This window comes from Sciurus carolinensis, chromosome 1, assembly GCF_902686445.1.
Source record: "Sciurus carolinensis chromosome 1, mSciCar1.2, whole genome shotgun sequence".
In the NCBI taxonomy this organism is placed as follows: domain Eukaryota; kingdom Metazoa; phylum Chordata; class Mammalia; order Rodentia; family Sciuridae; genus Sciurus; species Sciurus carolinensis.
Genome location: NC_062213.1, coordinates 109,675,390 through 109,696,929, shown reverse-complemented (window position 1 = coordinate 109,696,929; position 21,540 = coordinate 109,675,390). Strand labels below are relative to the sequence as shown.

At 38.1% G+C, this 21,540-nt stretch overlaps 2 protein-coding genes across 5 annotated transcripts in view; one reads left to right on the top strand and one right to left on the bottom strand.

Moving 5' to 3' along the window:
- Positions 1-429: 429 nt before the first annotated feature.
- Ddx20 (DEAD-box helicase 20) lies at positions 430-13,275 on the top strand. Of its 2 annotated transcripts, XM_047521784.1 has the most exons (11): positions 430-765; positions 1,289-1,383; positions 5,063-5,231; positions 5,912-6,026; positions 6,143-6,285; positions 6,383-6,521; positions 6,623-6,681; positions 7,637-7,719; positions 8,271-8,376; positions 8,499-8,600; positions 11,099-13,275. In XM_047521784.1, the coding sequence occupies exons 1-11, from the start codon at positions 465-467 to the stop codon at positions 12,259-12,261; spliced, it is 2,475 nt and encodes an 824-aa protein (XP_047377740.1). In that variant the 5' UTR covers positions 430-464; the 3' UTR covers positions 12,262-13,275. The 2 variants fall into 2 exon arrangements, with proteins under 2 accessions (XP_047377740.1, XP_047377748.1); XM_047521792.1 differs by lacking the exon at positions 430-765 and having other exon boundaries at positions 1,289-1,409; positions 11,099-13,273.
- Positions 13,276-15,745: 2,470 nt separating this feature from the next.
- Kcnd3 (potassium voltage-gated channel subfamily D member 3) overlaps positions 15,746-21,540 on the bottom strand; it is a 215,001-nt gene continuing 209,206 nt past the window's right edge. For 2 of the 3 annotated variants that reach the window (XM_047566633.1, XM_047566644.1), the window contains one exon: positions 20,531-20,946. In XM_047566633.1, coding sequence (XP_047422589.1) covers positions 20,745-20,946 — 202 coding nt within the window. In that variant the 3' untranslated portion in view covers positions 20,531-20,744. Of the gene's footprint in view, positions 19,904-20,530; positions 20,947-21,540 lie in introns of those variants that run through there. The other variant, XM_047566652.1, reaches the window with a different exon arrangement.

Below are 21,540 nucleotides of genomic sequence, written 5' to 3'. Positions count from 1 at the left end.
ATGCCGAGAGGGGCGTATTTGGGAAGAGGCCACAACAGAGTCGGACTGAGGCTGCAGCCCAAGAAGCCCGGGCGAGGACAGGGCAAGTGACGCGCTGGCGTCACAAAGAAGGCGTTGTGAGAGCACTGCGTCGCTGGCGCGGGCGCAAGGCCCAGCGGGCCAGCCCTGAAGAGGGCCGGAGGCGGACGCCGTGCCCACCGCGGGGACACGGCGCCCTCTGCAGACCGCAGAAGGCGACACACCGGTAGCTCGATTTTTCTCTCCTCCCTCTTCCCCAGGCCACATTTTTTTCTGTTAAGCGTTCACTAGTCTGTGTCAGCCGTCGACTTCCGTCCCTTCCCTCCACTTCCAGGCCAGACGTGTCACTGTCTTCGCGGGAAGACTGCCAATAAAGTTTTTCCTCTTCTCGCTCCCAGGAGCTCCGCCTCGCCCTAAGTATCGCGAGATCTGGTGGCGGGGCTACCATGGCGGCGGCGTTTGAAGCCTCCGCGGCCGTAACCACCGCGGAGACCGTTATGCCCGGGGAGCATGTGACCGGGCAGGCCTCGGCCCTGGAGCCCACTCCCGGGCCCGTGCGGAGCCTGAGGACGGCTCATGACATCGGCGGCCCGCGGACTCGCACCGGAGACGTGCTGCTGGCGGAACCCGCGGACTTTGAGTCGCTCCTGCTGTCGCGGCCAGTCCTGGAAGGGCTGCGGGCGGCCGGCTTCGAGAAGCCCTCGCCGGTGCAGCTAAAGGCCATTCCTCTGGGGCGCTGCGGGCTCGGTGAGGGCGGGATCCCGGAGAGGCCACGAGGGGCGAAGGAAGGCAGGTCGAGGGGCGGCGGCGGCGTGGCCCCGGAGAGACCCGACTCGGCGGCCATGCGGGGCACGGCCAGGCCAGGCGCTAATCCCACCATTGAATCTGAAGATAGTTTAGACCCTTTCCAGCGCTGACAGGTGGTTCTAAGTTTGAGAAGATCAACGGTTGAGGTTCAGGGACCAAGCATGCTTCTGGATATGGCCTCCTGCATGTTTGAGAGTCAACTAAAACTAAAGGTGCCAACTGGGAGATCTTCGGAGACCCTTCTAGTTCTGTTATCCCACGTTGGTACCTAAGCTGCTTCAGTGGTACTGGCTAGTGAATTTTTTTTTTTTAGTTGTAGATGGACACAATACCTTTATTTTATTTATTTACTTTTATGTGATGCTGAGGATCAAACCCAGTGACTGCCTCACAAGTACTAGGGAAGGACTCTACCACTGAACCACATCCTAGCCTCTGATTTTTTTTTGTTTTCCTTCCTCAGATTTAATTGTTCAAGCTAAATCGGGCACTGGAAAAACCTGTGTATTCTCCACCATAGCTTTGGACACTCTTGTTCTTGAAAACTATAGTACTCAGGTGAGTTTAGCTCAGAGGACTTAGAGGTGAGTGTGTTATGTGCCCTTTATCAAAGGTCAGATGAATATCAGTAGCTCCTCAGGTGGAAGTGAATTTGATGAATGGAATTAAACCGCATGAAAAAGTATTAAAGTAGCTATTAAGGTCATTCAGTGATGGTACTGTGAGTAGGTGCCAAGGATATATTATTAGTGTTTGAAGTTTGAAATTTTCTGTTATTACCATATTTTAAGGGGTATGGGGTAATGTTTGACTTGATTCATAGTAATGTGATTCATTACTGCAGGTGGTTCTTAAAGCTCTGTGAATGTATCATACTGATTTCATTTTCTAGGTTGTCTTGAAGTATTTGTAAGATCATCTTACCCAAATTATGAGGAGATTTGGGTTTGGAGATCATTTCTTCAATAATGATTTGTTACACAGTTATACTACAATAAACAGAATGCTAGATGTTGGGGATTCAAAGATATTGTCTTTATAGCCTTACTCTGAAGTTTAGTAGTTTTTGCAGACTTTTATTTCAAGTTCTCAGTCATGTGTATCTGATGATGAATTTTCAACAATTGTTTTTAACCTAGGATACCCATATTTATTATCTAGGAAGGTTTTTGAGTCCTATATTTTACCTACCAAATCTTGGGTGATATTCCCGAGGTCCTGGCATCAAGTCAAATGCAAACACCTTAAAAATGTCCTATAAGTAAAACTTATATTTTCATTTAAGATTTTTGTATTGTCAAAGTAAGCACTTTATGTGTGTATGTGTATCAAAGTAACACATACTAATTTTTGAAAATCAGGAGCATCCTGAAAAATTAAGGAGAGAGGAAGTACCAGAAAACAAAACTTATAATCTTAGCTACCCAGAGAGAAACTGTTAACAGTTATAGCATTTTTCCCCCTAGTCTTTTTTTTTTTTTAAAGCAGTTTCTTCCTTTCATGGTTGAGAGCATGTAGCATGTAGTCTTACGTTATTCTTCAGTAATTACATTGCAGAATTTTCACTATGGCTTGTGAGGCCTTTTGGGATCTTGTCCCTGGAGTTAGCTGTCTGACCTTTACTTTGCCCCTAATCTGTCTAGCCATGTGGGCCTTCTTGCTCTTTAGGTACCATCTTAAGGCCTTTGCATTTGTTGTTTCCTCTTCCTGAAATATTTCCCAATGCGTCACACAGCTAGCTCTGTGCTGTACATTTAGACCTTCTAAATGTTACCCCTTGCCATTGTTTTTTTTAATTTATTGTTTATCTTATCATCCTAGAATGAAAGTGTCAAGAGGGCAAAGACTTTATACTTTTAACTATTGATTCCCCAGCAGCTAATATGTTGCCTCACACTTAATCTTATTTTTATTGAATGAATAAATGAACGAATGGTGTGTTTCCCCTTGTCAATAAAAACTCATTTATTTTATTAGAGCCTGCATAGTTATACATAGTAGTTGGGTTCATCCTGACAAACTCAGACATGCATGGAATTTGATTTCAGTTCATGATCCCCCCTTTCTCTCCCCCTTTTCCCTTCCATCCTCCCTCCTCTCTCCCTTTCTCCTCCCTCTACTCTACTAGACTTCTTTTCACTCATCTATTAATTTATATTTGATTGATTCTTTCTACCTATGCATAAAGTTGAAGTTTCCTGACATATTTTTATATATGCACATAACATGATTTTCTAAGAATTCATTCTGCATTGCCTCCCCTTACCCATCCCTCCATTCTGCCTCTTGATCTCTTTATACATTACTCATCTCTATGTTATTCTGTCCTTTCTTCCCCCTTTCCTTTATTGTACTCTAGCTTTCACATACGAGAGAAAACATTCGACCTTTGAGTTTCTGAGTTTGGCTTATTACACTTAGCATGATATTCTCCATTTCCATTCATTTACCGGCAAATACTATTATTTCATTCTTTTTATGGCTGAGTGGAACTCCATTTTGTGTGTGTGTGTGTGTGTGTGTATTTACAACAATTTCTTAATCCATTCCTCTATTTATGGGCATTTGAGTTGATTCCATAATTAACCTATTATGGATTGTGCTACTACAAACATTAATGTGACTATATTGCTATAGTGTGCCAATTTTAGATCTTTGAGGAAAATGCCAAGGAGTGAGATAGCTGGGTCATAATGGTGGTTTCCATCTCTAGTTTTTTGAGGAAATCTCCATACTGTTTTCCAGAGTGATTGTACTAATCTACAGACCCACCAACAATGTACAAATGTGCCTTTTCCCCCACAACCTCACCAGCATTTATTGTTGTTTGTATTCTTGATCATTGCCATTCTGACTGGAGTGAATTAAAATCTTAGTGTAGTTTTGATTTGCATTTCCCTGATTAGTAAAAATGTTGAACAATTTTTTGTGTATTTGTTGGTCTTTTGTAGTTCTTCTTTTGAGACACTTCTGTTTAGTTCTTTTACCCATTTATTGATTGGGCTATTTGTTTCTTTTGGATGTTAAATTTTTTGAGTTCTTTGAATATGCTAGATATTAATTCCCTATCAGAGGAATAGCTGACCAAGATTATCTCCCATTCTGTAGGTTCTCTCTTCATGTTCTTAATCATTTCCTTTGCTATGCAGAAACTTTTTAACTTGTGGTGTCCCGCTTACTGATTCTTGATTTTATTTCTTTCACTTCGGGGGTCTTGTTAAGGAAGTTGGTGCCAGCACACCTTCGTGATGGAGTGTTGATCCTGTGTTTTCTTCTAGCAGTTGTAAAGTTTCTGGTCTGATTCCTAAGTTTTTGATTCATTTCAATTTGAGTTTCATACGGAGTGAGAGATAGGGGAGAGATAGATTTATTTTGCTACATATAGCTATCCAGTTTCCCAGCACCATTTGTTCAAAAGACTATCTTTTCTTCAAAATATATTTTTGGAATCTTTGTCAAATATCAAATGGCTATAGGTATGTGGATTTGTCTTTTGTTTTCTGTTCTGTTCCATTGGTCTTCATGTTTATTTTGATGTCAATACCATGATGCTTTTGTTACTGTAGTTCTGTAATATAATTTTAGATCAGGTATCATGATGCCTCCTGTTTCACTTTTCTTGCTTGGTATTGCTTTGGCTATTCTGGGTCTCTTATTCTTCCAAATTAATTTAAGAATTTTTTTTTTCTAATTCTGTGAAGTACTTTGGTGGGAATTGCATTGAGTCTGTGTATTGCTTTTGGTAGTCTGGCCATTTTGACAGCTTTAATTCTGCTTACCCAAGAACGTGGGATGTCTTTCCATCTTCTAACATCTTCAGGTTCTTTCTTCAGTGTTCTATAATTTTCATTGTAGAGATCTTTTACCTCCTTGGTTAGATTAATTCTCAAGTATTTAGTTGTTGATTTTTGTTTGTTCGTTTGTTTTGTTTTTGAGGTTATTGTGAATAGGATAGTTTTTCTGATTTCTTCCTTGGCGAATCACTCTTGGAGTACAGGAAAGCTATTGATTTTTGGGTGTTGATCTTGTATCCTGCTACTTTGCTGAACTCATCTCTAGAAGTCTTCTGGTAGAGTTTTTTGGGTCTTTTAGATATAGGGTCATATCATTGGCAAATAGATAAAAACTCATCCTTTTAAATGATCCTTTAAGTGAAAAATAGTACATTATATAATGAATGTGCCAATTATATGTATTTAATCCTCTGCCTTGTTAAAGATGTTTTACATTTTTGTAGATTTTGATCTTGGCTCCTACAAGAGAAATTGCTGTACAGATACATTCTGTTATCACAGCCATTGGAATAAAAATGGAAGGCTTAGAGTGTCATGTTTTTATTGGAGGAACTCCATTATCACAAGACAAAACCAGACTTAAAAAATGTCATATTGCTGTTGGATCTCCTGGTAAGATATCAAGACCTGTTGGTAACTGGGGCTCCTAAGGAACCAAACACTTTTAATATAACAGTAAGGATATAGGAATCTTTGATAATTATGGTATTATTTTTGTGGGGTGGGAGTGCTAAGGATCAAACTCATGGCCCTTGTGCATGCTAGGCAAGCACTCGACCACTGAGCTATATTCCCAGCCCCAATTATGACATTTATTTTGATTAGAAGTGAAGAGCATTAGACTAATGAGACTGATACATGACTGGATTACCAATGGAATTTATGAAACTCCATTCCTAAGGATATTTGAGTACATACATGGGTTAGGCTTCTGAGAAGGTTAGTTATGAGATGATTTTTTACAAGCCCTACTAAACCATGGATTGAGATTATTCTTTGGCCTCTGTGGTGATCATTTGGTCATGAATTGCTCAGAATCAGAATTGAATGATAGATCTGATAGAAATGAGGTTTTTTTTCCCTATTTTTTTTGAGGTAAAGAGAGGGGGAAAAGTGGGCTTAGGCAAGATCAAAATGTAAGATTTCTTAGGTGGTTTAATGTATAAATGAATAAATGAGAATTGAGTCAGAAACTTTAGCAGTACATATAACCTGTGAATAAATAGAGTAAAACATTGATGCACATTTGGAACATCATAAATATTTCAATGTGCTTTTTTTCTGGAATTTAGGGAGAATTAAACAACTCATTGAACTTGACTACTTGAATCCAGGCAGCATTCGCCTCTTTATTCTTGATGAAGCAGATAAGCTTTTAGAAGAAGGCAGCTTCCAGGAGCAAATAAAGTAAGCAAAATAACTAACTTGACTATAAAAATGGTACCCCAAAATATCTGTCTATATCTTTTCCAGGTAGTGATTACTGCCTGAATAATTTCCATGTCATATGTTTTATTTTGCAGTTGGATTTATTCTTCCTTGCCTGCCAGTAAACAGATGTTGGCAGTATCAGCTACTTACCCTGAATTTCTGGCCAATGCTTTGACAAGGTATATGAGAGAGCCCACTTTTGTAAGATTGAATTCCAACGATCCAAGTCTCATAGGTATGTACAGATTTTGGAGCTTTTCCTTACCTAGTTGGCTTATGCTGTTTCATAGTTTTTAGGATATAACAACTGATGACTCTTAACTTCTTTGTAGGTTTGAAGCAGTATTACAAAGTTGTCAATTTGTACCCTTTGGCACATAAGATTTTTGAGGAAAAGGCTCAACATTTACAGGAACTCTTCAGCAGAATTCCATTTAATCAAGCCTTAGTCTTTTCTAATTTGCACAGTAGGTAATACAACTTAAAAGGTATCTGGGGAACTTCAGGAGTGAAAGGAAAGAGATGGGGCAATATTTTTAAAATTGTAAACTTTTATGTTATTTTTTTCATAGAGCACAACATTTGGCTGATATCCTTTCTTCCAGAGGCTTTCCTGCTGAGTGTATTTCAGGCAAGTTCATCTCTTATGTTAATTTTTTTTAGTATACTGACTTGAAGTCGGCCTCCCTAGTCAGGAGGAAGTACCACTTTATGAATTGTCCTATGAATGAAGTTACCCTGACTCTTCAAAGTAAAGGCTATTTAAGATTTATTTTTCATTGAAATTGGATATATAAGATCCTGTTTTATTAAGAAGTAACTTGGTGTATATAGTAACAAATTAGAAAACTAGTATTCAAAGAGAATTATTATTAGATTTTCTAAGTTATATCCACAAAGAACTTAATTCTATGAAACAAAGTGTGTCTTCATTGTCCTGAAAGAGTTTGTTTCTTGACATAATCATTGTTAAAATGCTAAGAATGGCTAGCTGAATTGACTTGTTTTTTTGGTGGTGCTGGGGATCGAACCCAGGGTATTGTAACTCTAGCTTTTGGGTTCACTGTTTCATAGTTTTGTGGAAGGCAAAAGTGATTCAGTTCTCTCCACAAAGTTATTTTATTATTGCTGGCCTAATAGAAATGAAAGATTTAAAGGAAATTTTCACCAGTGAGATCATTTTTAGAGTTCTGTTTTATTTTTTAGCTTAGTTTTTAGCCTATTAGGTTGAGCTTGTTTAGTGTATCCTGAGGTACTAGGGAGTCTATTTTCTAACAGGCCAATATTTGGATCATACTTGAACATCAAATTTACAAAGGGTTGATTAAAATAATATACAACTTTCCAGATGTAATGCTATATCTGTAGACATGATCTGGTTACCATTTAAAATTAATTTTTAAATTTCATTTTAAAAGATTCTGACTTTTTAGATCAACCTAGCTTTTCCCAGGACAGAAGTAATTGTGATTGATGTTTATAAAGTAATAGGACTGGGAGTTATGATTCTTGCTTATTGTGGATTTGGTAAATATGTATTGCTTAGTTGTTTTTATATGCCTTTTTTTTCTGGGGGATCTTTTTAGGCAACATGAATCAGAATCAGCGTCTAGATGCTATGGCTAAACTGAAGCAGTTTCATTGCAGAGTCCTCATTTCTACAGATTTGGTAAATTTCCTGTTCTGTTTGGATAACTGATTCATCTTGACATGTACTATTGTCAGATGTAAGGATTTTGTTTATTGTTTTATGTGTATGTGTGCATCTAACAGGAATGCCAGAAGATAATTATCTTTCCAGTTCTGGGGTAGATGCTTTCTTAAAAATGTCTTTAACCACTGGGTGTGGTGATGCATGCCTGTAATCCCACAACTTGGGAGGTTGAAACAGAAGGATCACAAGTTTGAGGCCAGCCTCAGTAACTTTGTGAGATACTATCTCCAAATGAAAAATAAGAAAGACCCGGTACTCCCTTTGGTACACTGTCAAAAGTGTCCTTGGGTTCAATCCCAGTACTAAAAAAAAAAAAAAAAAAGTAAAAGAAATTAATATTTCAGCCTTTGTTTTTGAAATTAATTATTAGGAATAGATTTTTCTTTGCTTCTTAATATTCTATTCTTAGTTTGGTTCTTTGTTATACTTAAAAAAAATACAGTGTTACACTGGTAGCCATGCTACAATTAATGCGGACAAATACTTCTTATCTTCTTCTTTTCCAGACTTCCCGTGGAATTGATGCTGAGAAGGTGAACTTGGTTGTAAATCTGGATGTACCATTGGACTGGGAGACATACATGCATCGCATTGGCAGAGCTGGCCGTTTTGGTAAAAAAAAGAAAAATGAGAAAAGTTTGAGTGCATTCTTTAAGGGGAGAAATGTGATATGTGAACTTGAAATGTCATTTATGTGAAAATGATTTACTGTTTAACACTCTCTCTGCTTTTAGGTACATTGGGACTGACGGTTACCTATTGTTGCCGGGGAGAAGAAGAAAATATGATGATGAAAATTGCCCACAAATGTAATATCAATCTTCTCCCTTTACCAGGTACATTTTTCAATCTCATTTTGTTGTCATAGCAATTGTAGTGATGATAGGTATAATATAAATAATAACAGAATGCTTATGATGTGTTGGCTATTATCCACACACAGTACTGTATGTTAACTTACTTAATTTTTACTACAATCTTATGACGGTTGTACTGTTACCTACTTTTTGTAGATTAGGACATTCAGGCATAGAGAGGTTAAGAAAAGGTGTTACAGCTAATAAGTATTGAGAACAGAATTTCAAACTATTAGTACATGAAAAATGGAAAATATTCTGCCACTTTCTTTGCTCTGTTTTTTAAGTTTTAAGCTTTTAAGCTTTGCAGTTTGACTTTATTGTTCTTTGATATAAGTGAGGATATTTTACCTTTTGTAAGTTGCTGTGAAGGTAATTCTTGCCATATCCTCTTGTCACCAAGAGGAAGAAACGCTATTTTTAATTTGAATACTATTTTGAACAATTTGAATGTTTTCTTTTCGTCTTAGTGACTCATGTATCATTCTGTTTTTAGAGTATCATCTTGGAAATAGTGCATGTTTGAAACTTAATGATTTCTTAAAAACAGCCTTAAAAAACTTGAGTGGGAATATGATTTATTTGATATGCATGTTATAGTAATGTACACTATAAACAGTATAGTAGAATGAAACAGTATTACCCTATGTATACGTATGATTACATGAATGGTGTGAATCTACAATGTGTACAACCATAGAAATGAAAAGTTCTACCCCATTTGTGTACAGTGAATCAAAATGCAGTCTGTAAAAATAAAAGATTTTAATAATAAAAAATATATATATATATAAAAATAAAAAATGAACAGTATAAATGTGTATGCAGATGGTTATATAGTGTGTGTACATATATATGTATAAAACCTTATATGGGATATATATTGAATAAATATAACAATGTTATTGATTTTATATTTAATTTTGTTAATTATTTTACAAAACTAGATTAAGCACAGATCTGGGAGTTCTGTGGATTCTAGGAATTCTGGCTTGGTAATAGCTCATTCTATGATTTTTTTACAAATATCTTTAGTTGCCCTAAGCTTTTATCCTGATTTGTAAAATGTTTTAGAATAGATATATTTTGGTTCTCAATCAGTTCTGTATTGGTTCTAACACTAACTGTTCTTTCTAAGTGTAAGTCTTGTCGATATGGGAAAAAAAATGAAACTTGGTAGAAAAGCATGAGGATTTCTTGTAGGATTCAGTATCGTAGTGTCTAATTATAAAAAATAAAGTTTGCCTTTGGATGCTGGAAAATGATATATTTGGATTTTTATGTAATGTTAACCCAGAAATCATGAGAGAATGATATTTATGCTGTTAGGTCTGTATTAGACTGGGAACTTGTCTTATAAGACAGTTCAGATGAGTTGCCTCCAGCAAGACTAGAAGGGAAATTGGCCTGTATTTTAGGCTAGTCAAGCAAGGGTTGTCATCTGAGTAGGAATCAGAGTTTTAGTCAGAGTCTGTTCGTCAAAGGATCAAGAGCCTCCATTGAAGAATTCAGACCTGAGGGATTTAGTGTGTACATACATGGGACGTAAACAACAATAGACAGTCAAGATCTTTATAGAGTATAAGGGCTCAATATATCTTTTCAGCGTAAGGTGAAAATCAGTCAGACTTTGGGAAGGTCTGAGTATGTACGTGGAAGCAAATTTTCATACCTGGATGGAATAAGACTTTAAAGTTGAAGCTAGCATTTTTTAAAAATTAGAAGTATATTAGTACTTAACAGATCTTTCAGTCATCTAGTTTTTTCTTTTTCTTTTCTTTTTTTTTTTTTTTTTTCCTGTAGAGGTTTTCTCTCCACTGTTAAAAGAACATTGGAGTATAGGGTGGCAGATTTAGGTGGGTAGAGTTATGGTTGAAGCTTTGGAGAGCGTAATCCATTTTCTAATAACTTATTTGGCTGTCAGAAGTAGTGATATAGAGAAGGGACTAAAGAGAGGAAGAATAAAAAATAGAGAATTGCTGCAGACTTGTACATCACTCTGGGATGAGCTCTTTTTCGAGTAGAGGCGGAAGAGCTACTGCTTAAGAGTGTAGATGGGTATTATATCTTCCTTTCTTCATTCTGGGCATTGAACCCAGGGACACTCTGCCACTGAGCTGCATCCCCAGCCTTTTTATTTTTTATTTTGAGACAGGATCTCACTAAGTTGCTTAGGGCCTTTGTTCAATTGCTGATACTGGCCTCAAACTTGGTATTCCTCCTGCCTGAGCCTCCCAAGCCACTGGGGTTATAGGCATGCACCACTGCACCTGGCTGGTCTTGTATATTTTTTAGGTAAACTCCTTTATTGCAGGATTTCTTAATTTTTGGAAATATTAATATTTTTAAGCTTCTTAGTATTTTATTTACATATTTTGTTTCTTAAATTTATATAACCATAGAAAATGTATGAAATCATTGAGAAAATGCTGATTGAGCATTGCTTGAGAATTGTAATACTTTTTTCTTTTATGTAGATCCCATTCCTCCTGGTCTGATGGAAGAATGTTTGGATTGGGATGTGGAGGTTAAAGCTGCTATACATACATATGGCTTAGCAAGTGCACCTACCCAGCCCCTTAAAAAGCAAATTCAAAAAATAGAGAGAGCCTTTCAAACTCAGAAAGTTCATGGTAACCACATGGCTTCCTCTAGAAATACTTCTGTATCTGCATTATCAGTCAAATCAAAAGTTAACACTAAACAAAAGCTTCCTGCAAAAAGCTACTCAGAGTGTGGAATCATAGAAAAAGCAACATCACCTAAAGAACTGGGGTGTGCCATACAATTGGAAGAACAAATGAAGAATTCTGCTCAGACCCCTGTGGAAAATTCTACCAGTAGCCAGCCACAGGTCAAAGAAGCTTTACCTGTGTCACTCCCCAAAATTCCTTGTTTGTCTTCTTTTAAAATCCATCAACCATGCACTTTAACTTTTGCAGAACTGGTAGAAGATTATGAACATTATATTAAAGAGGGGTTAGAGAAACCTGTGGAAATTATCAGGCACTACACAGGTCCTGGAGATCAGACTGTGAACCCTCAAAATGGTTTTGTGAGAAATAGAGTTACTGAAGAGAGAGTACAGATATTGGCAAGTAGTAGCCAATCAGGAGACTCAGAGAGTGACAGTGATTCTTACAGCTCCAGGACTTCTTCCCAGAGCAAAGGAAATAAGTCATACTTGGAAGGCTCTTCTGATATTCAGCTGAAGGACTCTGAATCTACTCCTGTGGAGGGCCATATCTCTTTGGAACAACCTCTGAATGAAAATGATGCCTCCATTCCAGAGGAATATCAAGAATCACCTGAAATCCAGATAAAGGCAAGACATAAAGAGGGGTCCCACCAGCGAGCTAAGCAGAGCCGAAGAAACCTACCTAGGCGCTCTTCCTATCGATTGCATACAGAACCCCAGGAAGATGATTGGTATGACTGTCATAGGGAAGCACATCTAAATTTTTCTGATACCTACCAGGATTATGAGGAGTACTGGAGAGCTTACTATAGGGCATGGCAAGAATATTATGCTGCTGCTTCTCAGTCATATTATTGGAATGCTCAGAGGCATCCGAGTTGGATGGCAGCCTATCACATGAATACAGTTTATCTACAAGAAATGATGCGTGGTAACCAGTGATTATAGGATATATCTGAGACCATCAGAAACTATCAACAAGCAACTGATAGATATCTGACCTCCTTGACCTAGAATAGAGTGGCATACATATAGTGGCATTTTTGAGGAAATTGAAAAGATTTAAGACTTTCCACAGCACACATCTATTTTTCAGATTATTTTGACTAAGTGCAGGTGTATTACATCTTTTTTTTTTTTTTTTTTAATAAAACTTCATCTTAGATTCTCTAGAGAATTTTTGGGGCATAGAGCTAAAAGTCCCAACATGCCATTTTCTGTAAGCTATTCTCAAAAGAAACATTTAAGAAGATGACATATATACCACTGCTTACTTAAAAAATAAAAAGTTAAGATTTGAAAAGTAATATTGATTTATACTGTGGAGTTCTTTACACAAAACTTGAGCTGCATTTCCATATTGTTGCATTCTTGTAGAAATCCGTAGCATGGTAGATAGATCTTTTAGGTTTAGGCAGGGAGGAATATTTAAAGATAGCTTTAGGTTTTCCCAAAAGTACTTGATTTTGGTGTTGTTTACTTCCAGTAAAAATATTTGTTACTAGTAAAAACAAATTTAGCTAAATGTGTTAACATGTTATCTTTTTTAAGTCTTTTGTTGTTGAGAATGTGAAAACCACATTTTTACTGTGTATTTACAACATAAATAAGAGTGGCCATCTTATTTATGTTACTCAGTAGAGGAACTGCTTTTAATGTGTGTTGATTCTTGGATTATTTTTTGATTTTGATTATTTTTTGATGCTATATAGGTGGACCACTATTTCTTATTCTATAAGCAGAATTTTGAATATTGATTTTGGAGGGTTCATAGACCCCCCAAAGAACATCTGTGGAACCCAGGTTAAGAACTGATCTGCTCTGCTGATAAGTTAGGGGGAAGTTGTAGTCTTAGTGTTGAGTATTTTGTGGAAGCAGATTTCTTCCTATTTAGCCTCTTCTTCCAAAGTGTCCTAATCTTGTCTCTTATAGAAAAATTTCCTCAAGTTTTACCTTTAGTACCAGGATCTCAGGGGAGTTATCATTTTTCTGAGGTGGTGAGGTTTGAGGGAACCCCTTATAGCTTATCGTTGAGAAGGATATTTATTTTTAAAAGACATACTCTTTTCCTTATACTCTTATATTGTCTAGGCAATATAAGCACTTTTTTCCTGGGGCTGTTAGCAAACACCCAGTTATCATTTACTGTCCAACATCCACCGAACACTGTCTGTTTAACTTGAATTCTTGGATTTTTGTTGAGTTGGTCAATGGTAGGCCTCAAGTGTTTCAGTACTGTGCATGTGTTGCCAAGTTAGAATGAATTAATTTATATTGTAGATACAGCAAATCCATAATTAGGTCCACTATGTCATTAAGGAGAGATTTTAATTACACATTTAAATAAGATCCTGTCATTTCTACCCTTTCCTACCCCTTTCCCAAAATATAGCCAAGTTCACAGTTGTCATTGCTAGGAGATTTTAATTAGGATACTGCTGCATCTTAATGAAGTTACCCATTAGTCTTGAAATTAATTGGATTTTCTCTTGGTTTGTCTTATTTTGTGTTTATTATTTTTTCTCTAGAAAAATAAGAGGTGAGCATATTCATACTTTATATTTTATGAAAATACTAATTGCTAGAATTTTCATAAGCATTTACTAGGCAAGTTTTAATCATTATCTTCCCAAATAAAAGGTAGTTAAAGTAGCGGATGTGGAAGGTGTCTTTGTGATTTGTCTTTGTGGGAAAGGCATTTTGTTTGGATTTGTTAGCCTAGGCTCATGTTCACATAATCTGTCAAGAACCATAGATAGGTTTAAGGTAAGCTCACTTACAAAGGATACTTGTCCTGATTGAGACTCTTCTACTTTCTAACCTTGTACTAGTCATTTAGCCTCTGAGGGCCCAGTTTTCTCATTGACGAATGAGAGAAGTTGGGGTGGGGACTGGGAATATAGATGGTGACAGAGTGCTTGCCTAGCAAGCATGAGGCCCTGGGTTTGATTCCCAGCACTGGGGGAAAAACATAAAAAGTTGGACCAGAAGATTTTTAGGGTTCCTTTTAGTTTTAAGATTTAATTGTTATGTGACTCATAATGAAGAGAAAATGTTTTCTAATTATGGAAAACCATAATGAAATTTGTGAGTATAGAGAGCCTTTATAAATTCATGTAATTTAGATGAAATCTGATGCACATTGGTTAAATGTCTAAATTTTCAAGTACTTCTCAATCCCTATGCTTACTCTTAATTTCATGTTAAGCTTTAACATGGGTTTTAGAATTTCAGTATTAACATGTAGAGAAATATGTGGGAAATCTGCTTGGATACCTCTGACTTTAATATGTGGTTTAAAGGTAGACTTCAGCCCCAGAATACTAAAAATAACTGTACATATGAATTCTAGTACTTTCAGATGATATAAGGGAATAGTTTGAAGTTTTAGGGCTTTCCTTAAATTATGTGAATATTTAAAAATAAATATAATTTTAATTTTTGATAGTTATAGCTGACATTGGAACTCTTGCAAGGTTATCCTCTTATTTTTGCAGAATGTTTGTTAATTGTACCTCTGTGAACAAGCACATCTGTCTTACTTGACATTTAGTGTTTTTTAATGAAAACAGGAATTGCTAATGAGCACAATGCACATCTGGTTTTGTTACTGTCTACCAGATTATTTGAGCTGTAGTGACACCTAGTGGGTGATGGGGATGTGAGCTTTAGTGATTGAAATGAATTTAACGGCCAAATTCTAGGACCTTAGGTCATCATGCATTTGCCTTAATGTTCCATTTCTCTTGCTGTTTTCATTGATTAGTAGTTGTAGGGAAATTAAAAGGATTCACATTTTTGATGCCACACTGAAACAAGAAAATGTTTGCTGTTCTCACCACCTACATAATTTTTAAGGTTAAATCAGGTCTTCAAGGTATCTAATCCAGTTAAGATGAGCAAAGAAGTGAAGCAAAGAGAAAGTGGCTGATAAGAAGTCAGATATGTGATAAAACCTAAACAAGCCTCTGGTTTCTAAGCTTTCTGCTCAATCCTATACAACAAGTACTTTTGAAATTTTAGATTTTGAGACTTTGGTTTATATGGAGTAGCAGATATTATATATATCCTTAGTAGAACCAGTACTGAACATAATGGTAGTTTCTCTTTCAATGATACAGGGTTGGACCTCAAAAGAGAGCTGTTGACAAATGTAGTTAAAGTGATTTACTTCTTAAATGTTTATCTGTTAGTGAACATCCATTATTATAACATAGGAGCAGGCAAGAACCATCAGAAAGTTACAGAGGAGTTACTTATATTGAGGGAGGCTGCTGGGCGAGTTAGACTAGGCCTTTATACACCCCTAAGACTCACTTCTCTAGCAAGGTAGAAAGCTCTCTTTGTTCATATTGCTCTTATTTTCTAGTGCATGGTAGTACAATTAGAAGGAATGGAGAACTAGTCTTAAAATAAACTATTCATAGTCAATCTTAGGGTTTGTGGCACATTGTTTAATCCAGATTGGATACATCAGGTACAGCAGTGGCACACGACTCAATACTGTAAATGATATACATGTTGTAACATATGCACTACAGTTTCAAAAGAAGACGACAGGAAACTCAAGAGTCATTTTCCCATAGAAAGTTTTCACGTTTATCTTCCTGCAGTTTTGTACAGTATATTTCTTTGCTATGTGATGTTGTTAAGCAAAGCTCATTTATTATACGAAAATAGAAAAAAAACACAATGTTTTTCACAATAACAATGGGAGAGTGTGACCTCTAAGGAAAACATACTGGAATGTCTGATTATCAAAAATAGACCATCCCTCCCACCTCCCAGGTTTGTAAAATAGTCCATTGGTCCGAGGGCCTCCCACCCCCACCCCCAGGACTTGGGTCAGTGCCCTACACTGGTTAGAGTGATACTGGCCAGTGTAGTTAAGTAACCTGCTAAGTGTCATTTCCACATTTAATGAGAAAAAACGTAGAACATCCTGAATAAAAAACAAGACTCATAAGGAACCCCTTTAAAGCTGTTTCATTTTTGGATAGCCACTTTTTCTTAGTTCTAATGATGCTCTTCAGGCTCCAAGGGTATGGGTCATACAATGTTTTCCCTTCATCCAGTCATTTTAAAGCTTTGCAAATAACAAGAATTCATTAGGAAACCAAGAAGGGAAAATAAAAGTTTCTCAGGTTTCTGTTACCACAGTAACCATGCCAACTAGTATAGAGGGAAACTAATATTGCCTTAAATCAACAGCGTTGGGATCCTTCTGCCTTATGGTTACCTGGTAATTAAAGTGAGGGAGCCTGGATGACTGGAATTCACTAATAACCTCAATTCTAGTGTTAGCTCAATTTCAACCACTACTGTGCAAAATTTTAAAAAGACTGAAAAAAGCTAGGTATATAATGTTTCAATGTATACATTCCCTACTTGCATTCTAATGTGACATGATCCTGAACTGCAGGAAAAAAATAAAGTCCTCAGCATATCCACATATTGTTTTGGTTAATCATGGATCAGTATTAACCACTTTTCAAATTCTGTGTTACTGTAGACTGATGTGTTCAATTGTCATTGAGAGTATCTATTGGTCTCTTGAAAAGGGTTCTGTACAATTAGTCCTGAGCTTGACACTAGTTAGGAAATAGGGGATGAAGAAAAAATAATAGTTTACTTCTGCAAGTTTTGGTTCCTCAGGGTGGTTCTGAGTGAAATATTTCCTCCCCTAATCACCACCCTTGAAAACCAGGGTTTAAAAATGTAAGCAAGCCTTAGATCAATGAAACATGATGTGGAGAAAAAAAATCTCAGGACAAGATGTCTAGGTCCTGGATTAAATTGTAGTTCTGCCACTAACTTGCCATAAGAACTTGGATGAGTCAACCTGTTTCTTCTCTCTGAATCAAGGATTTAGATATGTGACCTACTACCATCACAGATTGTGGTCAGGAACATAAGGAAAAGTATGCTTTGAAATGTTTTTATCCTAGCCATCTTTTGACTGAGAATAGATAACATTTGACTGAGAAAACTTGACTTCAGTTGTTCATCTGTTTCTGACAGAATTGATAGTCCATAGATGGTTCTACCCAGGAAATGGTAACTTCTAAAGTACAGTTTGTATTAGCACTGTCAGGGAATTTCCAAGAGCTGTATCCAAGTAGTATTTCTATTTACATGACTATGTCTCTAATTCTAGCATGAAGTCTTTGATGGGTCTTCTCTAAAGCATTGATTTTGGGAGGCAATGGGTGTGTTAGGGGAAGAAAAAAAAAAAAGTATTAGCCAAAGGACTAGACTTCTGGACCCAGGTCTGTCATTCATTGATTGCATGACCTCGAGCAAATCAATTTCTCTGGGCCTCACCTTTCTATACTGTAAAATGAATTAAAGAATATCTATTCTAGGTCTGATATACTATACTATATTTTCTGTTTCCTCTCAATTGACATGTTTGTAGTGTTTTTTTTTTTTTTTTTTTCAACTCTATCCCCACAATGCTGAGTGGGAAAAGTGATTTGGGGAACTTTCTAGAACGCTAAAATGGTTCACAAATAAGATGAAGCTCAAGAGCATTGTACAAGAAAGCTGTTTGTCTTCAGAAAACTGATTTCCTGGTTCTTCAGTCACTAGAAGTAGTTAGACTTATTAAACTGATTCTGCACACTTTGGACTGTGTGTTTACTTTAAAATACCCTTTAGCAGTGTAGTCTGGTTGTATTCTATTGTGTAGGAGAACCATTTTCCTGGGTTAACATCTTTTGGACTAGAGGTAATTTGCATCACTCATCACTGGCTAATGCTGCAATGGAAGTTGGAAATGAAGGTAATGATGAAGGCATGATTGTTAGGAAGTGTCATGATGTAGGTTTTGGAAATGAAACGGAAGCAACAAAATATTCAGTTCCTTAGGGTCAATAAAAAACATGGAGAATTGGAACATGACTTTTGAAACTAATTTTGTAAGGACCACTAACATACTCCCTTTGGTGCAGTATCAAAAGTAGATTCTTGGTTGAATCAGTCATTATTCTTAATACTGTAAGGACCTTAAATGAAGCACAGGCAATTTGTATATGTAACCATGTGCCTATTTACCTCTTCATCCTTTACCCCACTCAATTCTCAGGATGTATAATGTCCTTAGGAATTCCTAGTTTTGTTCCATTATCTGTTCTTTAAAGAGAAAGTTCCTAGTCTTTTGCCTGCTTTCTAAATGGATCTGGCTTGCTTCTCTGCCTTTCCCCATGAGATGTATGTATGAAGTGAATGGATTAAAGTACTTACTCTCAGATGTGTTTAGGTTGGTGGTGTGTTGTGTGCAAACATATGCCTCTATAGTTGTATGGTAATGCTTTCCTGTTCTCTTAGACCAAAGCTCCAAGGGCAGGAGCCACCCCATTCCTATGTTAAGGGGAAATCCTTGAGACCAGACCTAGAGAAAGGACTGTAATTGGTCAATAAGGATAAGCACAAGGAGATGAGGATTCAAAGAAGGCTCTCCTCTGCCCTTCTACCTACTTCCTGGCTTGGTGCTACCTCAAAACCCATTGATTTCTATCTACAGGGTCATTTGAGCTGGGGTCACAGGGAACCCCATAGAGAGAGTTTTAGGTTCCTGGCTGGTGAAACTTATCTAGATGGCTGTGGTGGGCAGAGAAATTCTTGGCCTATAATTAAACAGTTAAACTCCAAGCTGCAGAATGGATGAGGAGCTCCAGAGGAGCTTGTGCATCTCAGCGCCCAGGCTGCAGAGGCTGCAGTAGGGTAACTAGGGATTGGGGAGGGCAGGAAAGGGCTTGTCACTAACCCTGAGGCCCACCTGCTCTGCTATAAGTGGTGAAAATGGTTAGGAGAATTCTAGAAATGCCATCCCCAGCGCCTCCAGGATGCAACTAGAACAGAAAAGCTGTCCAGGTTTTCAAGAAATAATCTTCACTCCCTCACTTGCATGGAGGTGATCAGCTTCTTCCTCATTGCAGCTATCTTCAGAGATCAGACCTGGAGATGCTTCAAACTCAAGGTATCTTTCAGACCAGGTAAGAATCATCTAGAATCTCTAACTTGATTTCATGCTTTGAACTGTCTTTCACAAGGCACACAGGATTAGCATGCCTGCAGCCTTTGTGTGGGAGTTGCCTCAGGTAGAAGGTAAGTCAGAAGACTCTTGTCCATTTTGCTATCCTCTCTGGAAGAAACTGCTCATGGGACCTTTTTGCAGAGCTCTGGATGAACTTGATGGTGGATCCTGAAAGGATAGATAGCAAGGTGCCAAAGGAGCTGCAGCAGCTGTGAGCCCAGGAGTCTTCTGTCCTCTCTTCATGGTAACACATCAGAGATGATGGTTTCCCAGAACTTGGCTATTTCCTTTTCAAGATCCCAGTGTGATAAATCTGACCATTCCCTTTCTTTCCCAGAAAGAGATATTGCAAACACTAGTGGTTCCAATCACAAGGGAAGCATGTTTGTTCATAGATAGGTGAATTGCCCTCATCCCGAAACTCTCCCCATTCTTGCTTCATTCTTTCCTCTTCCTCATTTGCATTCACTCAGATGTAACTCCCAGGCACAAGTCTGTAATACTTGGCAGTGACAGAGAAGGCTTTAATAGCACGTCTCAGGATCACTGGATCCGTGTAGAGACAGATGGTTGGAATCAGAGAAAAACAGCCAGGGGAAGCAGAGAGGTACAGAGACAAAGGAGACAGGGACAGACAGAGCATAAGGGTTATTATGTGGTCATTGGCAGCTCTGTGCAGGTCAGCTGGGCAGTGAGGGCCCAGACTCAGTTGACCTCATCCACCTGGGAGAATGGAGAAAGAACTCAGCTGTAACTGACTTAGAGCCTGAAAGCTTTTGCTTTTATAAAAGGAAGGAAAAAACAAACAAAACAAAACAACAACAACAAAAAAAACCCCACAAAATGCATTGTTTTGGTTCAAAGATGTTGGGTCCATGGAGAAAAACATTTCACAAAAATCCGTTGGTGTTTTTGTTTTCCACCTTTTCCCATGAATAAATATTATCCATTAAGAGCCTTGAAAAAGGTGCTTAAATACACAGTGTTATATTTTCTTCCTGTTTTGCATGTGACCTCTTGGCCTCTGCTTCTCTTGGTCTTACAGTTTCCTCACTGGGGACTCCAGAAACAATTGTTATTTGGTCTGAGGCTCCCCTTCCAGGACCTGCCTTGATAGGCAGCCTATCCCCCCACCGCCCGTCCCCTACCCTTCCCCTCCCTCCCTTCCTCTGGCCCCGGTGAGATACAATATCACAGGGCTATATCCAGGCCAGCAGTGGGGACCATGGGTACCCCTTGCTGCCTCTTTTTTCCTTCTCAGTGCTAGGGGTGCATGGGGCAGGCAAAAATAGTGGAGAATTGGGGAGAGAGTGGTCCCAGTGGCCACCCACCAACATGCCAGCCCCCTTTACTCCCGCTACCCCATGTGGTCTTCTGTCCAGTGGTTTTACAAGGCAGAGACCTTGACAACATTGCTGGCTATGGAAGGAATGTTCGTGTTGGGGCCCGGGCTGGCAGGGGGTGGCCGACTTTCCCCCTCTGGGGTTAGCGCTGGGGGAGTGGGGATGCTGATGATGGCTGTGGTGATCTGGGATGTTTTGCAGTTTGGTCTCAGTCCGTCATCTGCTTTCAAATTAAGGCTGGAGCGACTAGGATAGAAAAGAGTGAGTTGATGATGGTTCTGGCTTGCTAGCATCCCAAAGCTTCCTTGACCCCCTATAGTTCTTGCTTATAGGAACTAGGAGAAAATTTTGGTGACCTTCTACCTCTGCCTTTGATAATCAGCTTGTAATTTTCCACTCTTAACAATTATTCCTAAACTACTAACAATTACAAAGTCAGGTGAATTGGGCTCAGGAATGCAGAATATACATTCCCCGCCCCATCCCCCTGTCCTGCAGTGGTTGTTTACCTGTCATTTGTGACATTTGGTATTTGCTTTCCCTGAATTCTCCGCAACTCATTTGGAGGTAGCGGGAAGTGGCTTCAATAGAAGTAGAGAAGGGAGGGAAAAGTCAGTCTGTGATTCAAAATCAGCCTAAGATAAGCCATGCATTGTACAATTTTGAAAATTATTTCTTTAAGAACATTTCATTCTTTGACTGAGGTGGATCATTTTAGATTATTTTTGAGTTTTGAGCCAACCACACTTTTGGCCTGCTCTAGTATCCTCCAGCAACCTATGAAGGCCTTTGGGTTAACTTCGAAGGATGAGAAAGAAGGTGGCGGGGGTGGGGTGGAAG

Bases quoted from the DNA above. Each gene is read 5' to 3' on its own strand.
- Ddx20 (XM_047521784.1), top strand. From the start codon at position 465: ATGGCGGCGGCGTTTGAAGCCTCCGCGGCCGTAACCACCGCGGAGACC. The intron at 6,027-6,142 runs GTAAGCAAAATA...TTTATTTTGCAG, and splicing joins AGCTTCCAGGAGCAAATAAA to TTGGATTTATTCTTCCTTGC. The intron at 8,377-8,498 runs GTAAAAAAAAGA...CTCTGCTTTTAG, and splicing joins TGGCAGAGCTGGCCGTTTTG to GTACATTGGGACTGACGGTT.